General features: G+C 39.7%; 1 protein-coding gene across 3 annotated transcripts in view; it reads right to left on the bottom strand.

Moving 5' to 3' along the window:
• The window catches only part of TTC17 (tetratricopeptide repeat domain 17), a 153,597-nt gene that overhangs the window by 38,262 nt on the left and 101,096 nt on the right, over positions 1-14,239 (bottom strand). For all 3 annotated transcript variants that reach the window (XM_019948320.2, XM_019948321.2, XM_033860486.1), the window contains 5 exons: positions 8,237-8,496; positions 7,602-7,755; positions 3,070-3,190; positions 1,005-1,164; positions 2-85 (listed from right to left, as the gene is read on the bottom strand). In XM_019948320.2, coding sequence (XP_019803879.1) covers positions 2-85; positions 1,005-1,164; positions 3,070-3,190; positions 7,602-7,755; positions 8,237-8,496 — 779 coding nt within the window. The remainder of the gene's footprint in view (position 1; positions 86-1,004; positions 1,165-3,069; positions 3,191-7,601; positions 7,756-8,236; positions 8,497-14,239) is intronic.

The raw sequence follows: 14,239 nt of genomic DNA, 5'->3' as shown, positions 1-14,239 counted from the left end.
CCTTTTCCAAAACTTTGGCAATTCGGGTGCCAATTTGTTCAAGTGACTGTTGTGGATATTGGTCTTTGCCAAGATTTTGCAATACCTGGTATAGGGAGAAAGATGGTAGATTAGAGGAATGAAAATGAGGTGAGGGCTGGTGACACTGCTGACGCTGAGTTGGGCACTGTACCACAGGTGCAGACTGCTTCTCTGGGGTACCTGCTGTGGTCCTGTTGGTAAAGCATTTTGTGGAAGATACACTGAAGGCCATTTTACCATCCCCTCAGCCTTCTCTCACTTAACAAAAATTATGGACATGTAAAACACATTCATTACAGTATTACAGAATATAGAGTAAGTAAAATAAAAAGCACTTGTAATCCTGTCACCCAGACACAACCACTGTTGATATCTCTTATGTATCTTTCAGATATTTTTCTACATACACATCTATTATTTCTCTCACAGACTGTATACCATGGGATCGCATTGTAAACTATTACCTACATTTTCACATAATATATTCTAAAAGTTTCTTCATGCCAATACGTATATTTCTACTACATCTTTCTTAATGGCTCCTATTGTATACTATCTCACATCTATACCAAAACTTATTTAACAAATCCTCTACTTATTTAACATGCCTCTACTGTGGCATGTTTTCCAGTTATTCTTCTGTGTATATGCTGGGTCTGTCCTCTTTCCCTTCCTTCTTAAGAATGTCAATAGGAGGATTAACTGCCCCAAATATTTCTCACGAAGAGCCTCTGTCTGATGGCAAGCAGAATGCTACCCACCTCAAGGAATAAATCAGAATTAAAATTTCCTGGTCATAAAAAAAAGCATAAGCTCAGTCACAGGGCCTGAAAGAAATCAGGCTTTGCCTAAGCCACCTAGATGGCAGCCATCTGAAAACAGGCAAAAAAATACAGCCTGGCTGCTTGTGCTTTCTGCTATCAGTTGCATCATGACTGTGGGACTAAAAACCACGGAGAGGCTGAATGAAGCCGAGCACTCACCTCTGTTAACTGGCTCTCGCCCGTGTAATGGAGGCTGGCTCGGTTGGAAACCCCCTGCAAGTGGTCCAGGGTGTGCATGCTCGTGGGGAGATTGCCATTGCAAACAGGTTCCATAGCTGGCTGCTGTATTGGAGTGGCAAAGTCTATGTGTTCTGTGATGCTGAAAAATGGAGAGGACCACCTTAGCCGTGGAAAAACTGAGTGGGTGGGGAGAAAGAGTATTAATAATCAGCTGACCATAACTTCAACATATGCTTAGAAGTGTCTGGAACCACAGAATCTCACAATGGAAGAGACTTCAGAAGTTATTTAGCCCGATCTCTCATTTTACAGGCACAAGGACTCCAGTGCCTGGTAATGACCATCTGTTGAATGTATGAATAGACATCGTACCCTGGGTCAAAGCAGCAGTGTTGGGATCTGAGTCTTGAACTCAGTATTTTCTCAGTCTCCTCAAGCTGCCTCCTTTCTATGCACCGTGATGTCTGATTTCCTTACTGCTGCTTGGCCACCACTTTTTCTCACCGGGGAGGTTTTAAACCAGGTGGGTTTTCTTCTAGGACTTCTTCTTCCAGGGTACAGATGGTGATAAATACCCACAGGTGGTTCTTATCTTTTACTTTCCCTCTATGCACAGAAGTACACTTGTCCCCACAGAAAAAGTTACCTAAAGTTTAGACAGTAAATGTTATACAGATCCAGCTAGTCACTGTATCTATGTATAAGATATAAGTACTTCCCTTCATGGTTCCAAAGGGGTCATTTTCCTGCTATAGACAGGCTAAATGTTATACCCTATCATATATATATCATATACACTGATGTGGCAAATTGGCACTACCAAATTTTGTTATAGCTACTTAAAAAGTTTAACACATATTATGCAAACATTCATTCATTCATTATTTATTCACAGCCTATTACATGTCAGATATCAGGGTTATAATAATTAACAAAACATACCCAGTTCCCACAGTTATGATGCTCATAGTCTTGTGATAGTCGGTTATTACAGGTGTGATGAATTGTAAAAGATAAAAATACAGTGCAATGTCAGTTTACTACAGGAGGGTATATATTTCCTCCATGCTGATGGAGGAAGGAGGTGGTTAATGAAGAACTTCCTGCGGAAGAGGTTTAAGTGGAGACCAGAAGGAGGAGTATGAATTAACCAGGAAGGGAGAAGGTGCTGAGAACACCAGCACAGGCAAAGGAGATACTACATGTGAAAGGAGGGAGGGGGGAGGGCAGAGCTGAAGATGGAAAGACACTCAGGGAGCAAATCATGAAGGGCTCTGTGGGCCACTGTGAACAGCGATATTTATAAGTTACTAGAGTATTTTAAGAATTATTTGACTTATATTTGAGGAATAATGCTGAGTACTGTGGACAGCATGGACTGAAGAGATGCAAGAATGAATAAACCAAGAGGACCAGCTAGGAGGCCACTGAATGAATCTAAGTGGAGATGATGGTACTCTGGTTTAAGGAGGCCGCAATGGGGATGAAGAAAAGCAGGTGGTTTTGAAAAATATTCAAAAGTTCTGGGAGTAGAGCAGTCTGACTAGGAGTGATTGTAAAATAAGAAGGCTTAGTGGTAAATCTTGGGGAACTCCAATGCTTAAAAGGTAGAAAAGGGGCCAACAAAAGAGACTGAGCATCCAGGCAGGAAAAAGCAGCTATAAGAGAGGCAACCTTGCTCGCCTGGGTCCCGGGAGGTGCTTGTAAATCTGGATTTGCTCTGGCTCCCTTTGTAAGCACACCATGTCAGGGAGGTTTTGTGCTTTGATTGAGAGAGATCCAGTCTTTAATTCAAACTAAGTAAGTTAGCCGTGACTTCTAGATAGCTTAGAAAGTATGGGTGAAGGCACTGAGAAGGGGGCACATCGACTGTTTCAGTACAATGGGCTGAGTCCAACTGTGGTATCCTCTGAACCACCAACCCTAGAGAGGACGACTCTTCTAGTAGCTGTTGACAAAGAAGGGCAGCCATGAGGTCAGCTGGGGCCCAGTGGGGTCACTGGTCACAAATGCCATGAAGGAGGGAGAGGTTTAAGATACTCACTCAATGTTTTTTGAAGAAACTGCAAGCCAGGTACTCACGATGGCCGTCAGCTCTACCCAGCGGAGTTTGAGGCACTCGTCTGGGCTGGGCCATCCCAGACTCTGGTAGTCACGCTTTTTTCCTGGAAGGAAAGTATGTCATCAATCGACACGACTGCAAAGGAACAGAACATATAGTGTCTTATGCCCTGGTGATTACTTCATCCAGATTGGTGTATTGGAGGTGCCAGTCATTCTTCTAGTCTAGAATTTCTACCACCTAGAGAACTAACTAAAATCTTGTCATTCACAGCTATGGGAATAACAATCATCTTTGAGTAAAGCCTTGTTTTCAAAGACAGATGATGAAGTAAAAATAAATGTGCCCTTTATGGATTTAAGACTGAGATAAGGGTCAAAATACTGTTCAATGTTAACATTTTACCAACCTTAATTTTTACCTTTCTATTGCTTTCTATTCAAAATCAATACATTTTGATTTTATAGAGACAACTCTTAAGTCAGGAGAAACATATATCTCTAAAGCAGGGTTTCTTAAGCTGCTGCTACTGACACTGTGAGAGCTGTCCTGCGCACCGGAGGGTGTTTGGCAGCATCCCTGGCCTCTACCCAACAGATGTCAGCAGCACCCTCCCTGACATAGGACAACAAAAATGCCTCCAGATACTGTCAAATGTTCCCTGCGAGGGCGACGTCACTCCTGGTAGAGAACCCCTGCTGTAAAGAAAAGCAGTAGGTTAGAGAATAATGATGATAATGAAAGGTTATCATTTATTTCCAGAGCACTTACCATGTGTTCAGGTCCTGTGCTAAGGGCTTTATATCTGTATCCTCATGAGGCAGATTTTAATCCTCATTTCTCAGATGAGAAAACAGAGGCTCAGAGAAATCAACTGACTTGCCCAGAGTCACCTGCCTACTAGGTGGCAGAAATGGGATTCAGATCCAGGTCTGTTTGACTCTAACGTGCACATTCCCAATCATGCTATTTAAGGCTTTACTGGGCTTTGAAAGCTCTGTTTATGGTACCCTTCAAAGGTACTACCTTTTGGGTGTAGGCCCTTTACTTAAATCAAGTCCCCAAGAAAACAGCAGAATTAAGTCCTATCTAGGAAGGATTCTTCTGAAGAAATTCGACTGGAATGGACAGGAAGGAGAACCTTGGTTCTGTATAGCTCTTTTTATACTGTAGGAATTTACCAATGATAGAAAACTGTTTAAGACACAGGCAGGGCTTTAGATTTAGATTTTAATAGAATAGAAAAAAAACTGTTTGGAAGAGTTTCAAATGAACCCTGTTTAAATGAATAAGTTAAAGAGTTGAACCATAGGTTTCACAATAAGGATTATTTTTCTTTTATGTTTAAGAAATTCACTTGAAAAATGTTTATTGAGCATCTGTTATAAGAGACTGGGAAATGTGTTAAGACACTAGGGATACAGAGAGGAATAATAAAAGGGCCTGCCCTTGAGCTCACAGTCTACTGAGGAAGGTAAACAAACAAATTATTAGAACACAATAGGGTTAAGTGCTAGAGTGAAGGTACAGAACAGCTGCATAGAGGAGACAGCAACTAATGCTGCCTGAAGGTACCAAGGAAGAGACGGCATTGGAGTCTGAAGTGTAAAGATGAGTGACATTTTAGCACCGCTGAGGTGGCAGAAGGGCATTCCAGGCAGAGGGAACAGCATGTGCAAAGACAAGGAGGTAAAACAAGAGCAGGGTTGGTTCAGAGAATGGTACTGAAGGGGAGAGAAAGGCTGGGCTGTAAACAGTCTTGTGCACCACACCAGAAAGTTTGGCCTTTATGCTGCAGGCACTGGGGAGCCTTTGAGCGCACCACTCTCCACCTTGTTCACAAGGATATCATAAGACACTCTGTTAAATGCTTGGCTTTAATCTAGTTACGTTATGTCTATGACACTTTCCTGGCCTTCCAGTCTACTAGCCCTCACCAAAGTAGGAAATGAAATTAGTTAGGCATTATTAATTTTATTAATTCTTAGAAAATCTACAATGGCCCTTAATGATCCCTACTCTTCCCCCATGGGCTCACAAAGTACTGGTTTAATAATTTGCTTTAGAACTTTGTCAGAATTTATCACAAACTCCTTATCATTTGGTAGTGGACAGAATCCATACTTATTTGAAAATTGGGATACTGAACCTCTCCAGTCTTCTCTTGCTTTAGAACTTTTCACTTTAGTGACAGTGACACTTTAGTTCCATGATCTCATTTGCAAGTATATTCAGTGCCCTAACCAGGCCCACCTCCTTGAATCCATTCAAAATTGTCTAAGTGCTCTCCTATCATCTCAACCACCCTGAGCTTTAATTTTCACTTTTACAAGAAATTTTTAGTTTTTGTTTGTTAAAGTAATATAGGCTTATTACAAAATATTTAGAAAATGGAAAAGAATGTAGAAGAAAACAGAAAATCACCTGCAGCCCTATGAGCACCCAGAGATGATAATTTATGACATTTTAGTGTATTCTCTCCTACACTCGTTTCTATGTGCTTGTTTATTTTAGCATATTTCATCAAATCTAAGATGTCATCAACTGTAAAGTACACATTACTTTACATGATTTAAGAAAGAAAAATGTTGCCAATTATTAGTTAAGATACTATCAATTGTAAGATGATCTCAATTTCAGAGATACTGAAATGTGAAAAAAAATGTAGTCAAAATATAGTATATTTACTATTTTACAAAAATTGAAGTATTCTCTATATATGCTATTCTATAAACTGCATTTGTTCACCTACTAAATTATAAACATCTTGGCTGCACAGTACATGGCAAGAACATGCTGTCATTTATTTAGGCAACTATCATCATTTAGGCATTTTTCAAATTTTTATTATGATAAGCAGCACGATGATCAATCTCTGTACTTCTGTCTTTCACACTTGTAAGATAATTTATTTAGGGTAAATTACTAGAAGTAGAACTGTTGGCATTTTTAAAAATTTTCTGATACATGTAGTCAAACTATCCCAAAAATCACTTCATTAACTCTCACTGTGTATTACACAAATAATTTGACAAGCAAAACTGGCAGATCACATTTTATGTTTGCACTTCCTTGACTGCTAGTGAGGCTGAACATTTTATCACATTTAGTGGCTGTGTGTGTGTGTGTGTGTGAGTGTGTATGTGGTGAATTGCCTATGTACTTTGTACATATTTTATTGACATGCTGTATTTTTTTCTATCAATTTGTAGGTGTTCTTTAAATGATGTTTATATCCTTTGCTTATCATATATTCTGTAAATATATATAAACATTCTGCAAAAATACTGTTTCAATCCTTTGTCTTTCTATTTTGTAGTGTTTTCTGATGCCAGAATTATTTTATTTTTCTTTTTCTCTCTGCTTTAGAAAGTCCTTTTTCACCTTAAAAGTATATAAATATCCATTTGAATTTTCCTCTTTTATGTTTTTATTACATTTACTACTTAATCCATTGAAAGTTTCATTGCTATAATCATGTTTTATAGTTTGAATATCTTTTTCCTTGCTACTGCAGATGGACCTACTAGAGGAAGTGTTGCTTTCTTTCCATAACATGTTAGCACATGCTCTTTTTCTTAAACAGTAAAGCTACTTCATACTTTCAACTCTAGTCATGACAAAGTATCCTTTTTGGTGTCCTTAGTACTTTTCTCAAATCACAGATCATTCTGGGATTTAGCCAAGTTGACCTCATTCTTTACATTTTATTATGTGTCCTTTGCTTTCAGCTTTGGTAAATGCAACTTAAATAAGACACATTTTCATGAACTTACCTTGAATTTTCGAAGTCTAAGACAGTGAAAATATCCTTTTAAAAAAGGAGACTTCTTTTAAAAAAAGAAATTCTATCACCACTATTTCATTGTTGGAAAAGAAAGTCAACTGGACTCATGGCAATGGCCCGGAACCTGGAGTCCAAAGATAGACTTCGGGACAACTATGAACCCTGAAAGTACATGCCAAATTTTGATGTAAATGCATTTTTTTTTCCTGGGGAGTAGTTCCAAAGCATTTATCCAATACTTAAAGAGACATCTGACAAACAAAATGTTACTAAATAGTTAATACTTATCGAGTCCTATGTGCCCAGTTCATTTAAAGCACTTTACATGTATAAACTCATATAATACTCACAACCACCCTGTAAGACAGATGCAATCATCGCCATTTTATAGATAAGGAAAATGAGGCACAGAGAACTAAATGGCAAAACTGGTGTGTGAAGCCAGGGAGTCTGTCTCAAACTTACAGTTTTACATATTAAACTAGACTGTTAGGAATTAATAGGATATTTAAGTTCAAGATGGTAAGATTGTAAGTCAAATGGCCAATGGTAAAAAAAAATCAAGTATATGTCAAACAAAACTTTTTATATCGATGACTGATTTCTTGCTCACTTGGTTCAATTACGTTCACATCTGATTTACTTCAAGCTGCAAACACACCCTTTGTGAGAACTGAGACAGTGAAATCTGAAAGAAGAAACTGGCATATTAAATATTCAAATTTACCTTGTGGCCCAGGAGATGCCACCTTTGGGCCAGTGATCTCCAGGTTTGCTTGGTTACGATGTACATTTTCTGCCTGATTCAATTCTACCTTTTTCCCAGGAGTTTTCTTATGATCTCCTTTGGGTTTCTTTACACGTTTGACTTGGAATGTGATCTGGGAAACGAAAACATGTTAGGGACAAATGGGACCAGTTATCACTTCTGTCCATGGCTGTGGGTATTGGTGGCTTTAAGAATAATCAGCCTTGTGCTAGGGTTAAGTTCTTTCCTTCAGTTTAATTCTTAAAGATCTAGATGAAAAATGTTTAGTGAAATAAATAAAATAACCTAGCCTTGAAGGGTATAGAGGAAACTGAAAAGTAAGATGTCTGAACTGGGCTGTTCCCAAGTCTGCAGGCTTTGAGTGTCGTTCCACACCCATCCCACTTCCTTTGCCTCCTGGAAGAGCCAGCGATACCTAAGTAACATGAAATGCTTCTGGCAGTACAATTCCCATGTGAAGGCTGACTGGAACGTGGAGTGAAGTAGAGCCACGCACCCAACAGAACCCTTACACTTTGCAAACTAGAAGCACCTCCCATACCCGCAAAGACCTGGGCTACAATTTGATAAGAATTGAGTTAGCAAACACTTACCCACTCTGTTGCTTCATCATCTTCACTTCTGCAGTCTCCATAGCAAGAGCTTCTGGCCACTCCATCCTGGGGACCTTTCTTCAGTACTCGTATCCCCTGTAAGTCCAGACGCCGTCCTTTCATCTCTAGTGCTCCCCCAAAGCCTTCCAGAGGCCATGCCTGTTGAAATTCATCCACCAAAGCTAAAATCTCTTCTGACATTTTTGTTTCATCTGAATTCTCCATCTCATCAGAACCATTGCTTTCCTCAACCACTGTACCTGCAATTCAAGTGCCAGCATGTTATTAAAAATTACAATCATTCAAGTACTTGAGGGACTCCAACCATGCTTTCTGAGAAAAGTTCTGGCTCTGTTCAGAGGCACTTCTATAGTCCATCTTCATAAAAATACCATTCAACATCCTCAAAATTCATAATATAATATTATCTTTGTCATCTAGCTTTTGTAAAAAACCTGGCTGAGCACAATGGCAGCAGCTAGATGGCAGGAGGTCATAGATTATGTCACTAGTGAGCATGAAGATGGCCATTTTTTTAAAAATTATTTTTAAAATAAATTTATTTATTTGGGCTGTGTTGGGTCTTCATTGCTGCACACAGGCTTTCTCTAGTTGCAGCGAGCGGGGGCTACTCTTCGTTGTGGTGCGCGGGCTTCTCATTGAGGTGGCTTCCCTTGTTGCAGAGCACAGGCTCTAGGTGTGCGGCCTTCAGTAGTTGTGGCACATGGGCTCAGTAGTTGTGGCTCGTGGGCTCTAGAGCGCAGGCTCAGTAGTTGTGGCGCATGGGCTTAGCTGCTCCGCAGCATGTGGGGTCTTCCCGGACCAGGGCTCGCACCCGTGTCCCCTGCGTTGGCAGGCAGATTCTTAACCAATGCGCCACCAGGGAAGTCCTGAAGATGGTTATTTTATATGTGTATTTTTTGGGGGAAAAAACCCAACTTGCTCTAGACATGAGACAGAGATGGCAAAGATGAAGTTTATTATGAAATATTATTTACTTAATATATATATAGGATTCTTCAAGCTTTATTCAAATAGCATATGAAATATCATAGCTGTTCAGACCATACAGTCTGCCTCAACTGAACAATGATTTGTTTAGTGGAAAATTATCCTAATTCCACATGAAGGCTCCCATTTTCACTAATGGCTAATATAAGAAATAGCAATATACTAGTGTAATTTTTTTCTAAAATGGTTATCAAGATATTTATTACATTGCTCATGCTTCTTATATAAAGACTCTCATGGATGTTTCTCAGTGCAATGGCCTAGTAAAAATTCTCTCTTGAGAAGTCAATATGTTTCCATTATTATACACTGCAGGTTACACAACCTTACAAGCCCCTCTCTATGCCTACCTAGAAACCTTAAGGCAAAATTAGTCTAAGTTTCTTAATAGAATGCCTTCCTTTCTTAAAAAAATTCTTTACTATTTAACTTTTGCTATTTTGAATTAATGGCTCAATCTTATATTGTGTGTTCTGTGAAAGTTATCTCCAATCCTTTTTGGAAGTGTACAGGGTATAAAAACAAACAACAAAATGGAATGCCTCCTCCTGTAATATGTACCCACTGGACAACCTGAGAGCTTGGGGTTGATTGTTCACAAAATGCCAGTCTACGTTATCCCCAAAGTCTTCAATTGGGAATTCTGGCTCGTTCAGTGATTTAGAACACGGCATTAATAAGGCCAACGTCAGCAATCTCATAACCATATCACCAGACCTATAGCCATAGTGAGTAACCCATTTTAGAAATGCGTAGTTTTAGTTTCTGAGGAGGCTTGGGGTAAGAAAGATGGCTGATTACCATGGCTAAAAACAAAGCTTTGAGCCCCTCTCACAGAAGGTCTGCAGCGTCACCCTTAGCTCTCTGGTGGCATCTCTTATCTCCTATCCCACTTTCTATTCCAGAATGTGGGAAGGTCATTGCCAGGCTGAGAGTCCTGCAAGAAATCTCTTGTCATTCTTGAAAAAGCTATAGGGCTCTTCCGTTTGTTAACAGGTGACTACAAAATGTACTGCTGCCCTTTCAAGTAAGTTTCTTTTAGGTTTTCTGAGCCAATCTGCTAGATTCTATTGCTTAACATTGTCATTAATGTTCTGAAACAAGAATAAAGTAAAACAGGAGTGTGTAAAGTCTTTTTCTTTAGGGTATTTAGATAAAAATGGTTGGTTACTTGCCAAAATTATGTGGCCAGTAGTATAAGTAGGCTGGACAAAGAGTTTTTATTTTTAGTTTCTATCTTGTTTGCTACTATATTCCAAATGTCCAACATTGCACCTGGCACACAGCAGGCACAAACAGCTATAGAATCAATTAATGGGAACTCAGGAATACTTTACTTTGTGAGATCCTTGAGGATCTGCTGTTCCTCTTTCTGCCCTGTCCTGCTGGAAATTCAAGACTTTTTAAACTCTAAAAAGTGTCATCTGTTAAAGTACTGTCAACCCAGATGAAAGGTAAGCAAACAAAAAGGCAGGCACCATGTTTTCAGCATAGTGTCTGGCATACTACGTGACTTACAAACGTCTCAGTAGCTAATCCTGGAAAGCAGCTGAAAAGGATTGCTATAGGGATCCCAAACAGGAACTTAATTAGAATTGCCTGGCAACTGAGCTGTCTCTAAGTACTCCTCATGTTATTTTAGCTTCTTCTCCTTCTTTCTCCTACGGCCATGGGGTTCCTTGCACCTGGTCCTGAGACAGAAGAGGATTTTTGATAGACTTGGCCATAGCCAAGAATACGGGTTTAAAGAAAAGTGGCTTTTGGTCAAAGGTAGACAGCAGGTAACTAATTCCCCAGTGTATAGTTAGAGCTGCATAGGGATGCTGTGTGTGGAAGCCTTATTTCCATTCAGTACCTACTACTATCTAGAAAGCATTCATGTTTTTTAGTTGCAGAGAGGTCCCAAAGGTTGATACTTCCCCGTGCCCTTACCATATGGTAACAGATATCATTATCAAAAAGTTCTTAGAGAAGGGGCCTTTCATTGATGAAAATCAGCATTCAACTGAGAGACTATGGAACTTGCTGCAGTCTGCTGCGGCTGGCAGCCATTCGGCCTTTTCCAAGGCTGCTGGGGTCGGGGTGATAGCAATTCTTAGAGAACACCACCAAATAAAGGTGAGGAATGGGGAGATCATAAATGTGCTACGAGTGAGGAAACGTAAACCAATCTTTATTTATTTAGACCCTATTACATGCCCATCTCCATGCTGGGAGCAAAAGGAATCTGGTCCCAAGGAATTAAAGATAATCAACCTGGAGACACAAAACTATACATCAATACATTAAACAATGAGAGAACAATTACATTAGATTTTTTTTTTCTAAAGGAAAAACACAATTGAATGTGGTCACAAAATGCTTCTTACAGGAGAGTAGACTACCTGAGGCAGGATTCAGACAGAATAGAGGTTCAGGGAGGGCACTCCCCGAGTGATGAAACTAAAAAAGCAGGTATGTATATACTCACATACCCATATACACCCATATAGATACAGGCATAAGGAAGGTATATGTGAAGCCACTACTAATTTTAAATTAACTAGAACAAAAAACATATACAGAGTATATCAGCAAATAAGATATTTGGGGAAGGTGGGTGACACTGAGAGTATCTGGGAAAGTCAGGAAGAAGATTCATTGTAAAGGGAGCCTGTAGTATGTTAAGCAAAGAATAACAAGATGAGAGCCGCAATATTTATAACGGTTAGATTAGTAAATCAGCTGGTGATTTAGGAGTTAGGGGGTGGAGGACAGAAGGAAGACAGAACACAGGACAATTATAAAGGTGCTTCAACAATCTCTATAGGAGTTATATAAAGAGAAGGTGACAGGCTGGGGGTAAATGGGAGATTTTAGAAGGGGAGGGAAAGAGGTATGAAGAAATTTCAATGAAGAAAAATTAATAGAAGTTGGTAATTATATGGATATAATGGCAAACAGAATAAATCCAAAGATGATGTCAAGATTTTTTTACTATGTGAAATTTTAGCATCTGTGAATATGAAAACATAATGTTATTTACAAAGATGATGGAACTGGTAGAGGACAATAGGATAGTGTTGGGATTTCAGAAGCTTATTCATTCATTAATTCATTTAAACACCTGTTGTTATGTGCTTAAGAATATGCTGAGGGCTCAGGACATAACGACCCATGGAGCTATGGTCTAGGCTAGAATGGATGGAGGAACATATCTCCAGACATTGTCCAATAAGCAGCTGGAAATACAGAAGTCAGGTCTGGAGAAAGGTCCGGACTAGAGAGGGATCTCAGAAGATTTTAAGTTATACTTGAAGTAGGAAGAAAAAGTAAATATTAGACTGCTGCTTGCGGGGCAGATGCTATGATGAAAACTGGAAACAGAGAGACTGAGACCCATATCTTTATTTTTTATTTATCTTCTTCAACATGTACCATTTTCAAACTGGAAAAAGGAGAATAAATATTGTGAAGTGAAGAGACTGAGCACTCGCAGTGAGGCTTGTATGAGTTCATGTTTTTTCACTTTGATGAATCTTATCTCAGGGTACTGGGAAAACTCACAGCTGAGTCTATGAGGTAATCTGGCAAGAATCACAGGGACAAGGAGAAGTGTTGAGAGATGGAGAGAAGTGTATGTAGTTCTGATTAGAAAAAGAAAAAAACAAACAAAAAACAGAGAGAAAAAAGAAAGAAAAAAAAAAAGGAAGAAAAAAAGAAGTCCAGGGCTTCCTTGGTGGCGCAGTGGTGGAGAGTCTGCCTGCCGATGCAGGGGACATGGGTTCGTGCCCTGGTCCGGGAAAATCCCACATGCCGCGGAGCGGCTGGGCCCGTGAGCCATGGCCGCTGAGCCTGCGCGTCCAGAGCCTGTGCTCCGCAACGGGAGAGGCCACAACAGTGAGAGGCCCGCGTACCGCACAAAAAAAAAAAAAAAAAAAAAAGAAGTCCACTATAACTTTGCAACATTCCAGACATACCTGGAAATTCATGGTCTGGGTACCACAGTTTAAGAGATTTTCAAAGTGGACCATATTCATAAAAAAGTGACTTGGCGAAAGTACTCAAAACCATGTTAAATGAAGAAGGACTGAAGAAATCAAGGGTGATCCCGTAGTAGGAAGAGTAGCTGATATACTGCGCGCATGTGCGCGCGCGCGCGCACACACACACACACACACACACACACACACACACACACACACACACAATCAGACTTGAAAAATATTCTGCTAGAAAGATTAAAAAAAAATTCCAGAGTGAGTACTTCAAGGATGCTGAAGGGACTAAAAACTATAATAAAGAGAAATTATTGAAGAAAGTGCGGACATTTAGCTAAAAGAAACAAAAACATGGGGGGTGGGTAGACAGGAACAATACTCATCTTCAAATATCTAAGGAAATGTGACATTAGTGAGAGGCAAGACTTTGTTAGCCTCAGAGGGCAGGACTAGAAACGAGAAGTCATATTTTAGCTCATTATTAGGAAAGACTTATGAATGGTCAGAACTGGAATGGGCTACCCAGGGAGAGCCTGAGCTGCCCATGCCTGGAGGAGAAGCAGAAGCCAGACTATGCTGGGAACACTACTGAGAGGGAGAGGACCCTCAGAAGGTGATTAAAAAAGGTGACTGTGTTTGATAAGAAGCAATATTAATAATCTCGGAAGAGAGGTTTCAAGAAGAGTTTTAGGGAGTAGAGTCTGAAAAGATAAGTGCTACATTCAAAATGAAATAGATCGAGAATAAACAGAGGTAAAGGTCACACCTTCAAAGAAATGACCAGCAAGACAAAATCTTTCCTTCAACGTTTGGACTCAAAATATCTCCTCCAGAAAGTCTTACATGATTAATATCCATTTACTATTAGACTGTGGTTTCTGAAGGCAAGCAGGCACATTCTACCTTTAAGGATATGTTCCTTTGTCTCACAAAATAGAAAGTATACTATGGAATTAGACAAAGTTGGTTTCAAATTAGGACTCCACCACCATAGGACCTTGGGCAATTCTGC

The sequence above is a fragment of the Tursiops truncatus genome, chromosome 8, assembly GCF_011762595.2.
Source record: "Tursiops truncatus isolate mTurTru1 chromosome 8, mTurTru1.mat.Y, whole genome shotgun sequence".
In the NCBI taxonomy this organism is placed as follows: Eukaryota; Metazoa; Chordata; class Mammalia; order Artiodactyla; family Delphinidae; genus Tursiops; species Tursiops truncatus.
Note: the sequence above shows the minus strand (reverse complement) of the source record. Positions and strands in the feature narration are given on the sequence as shown.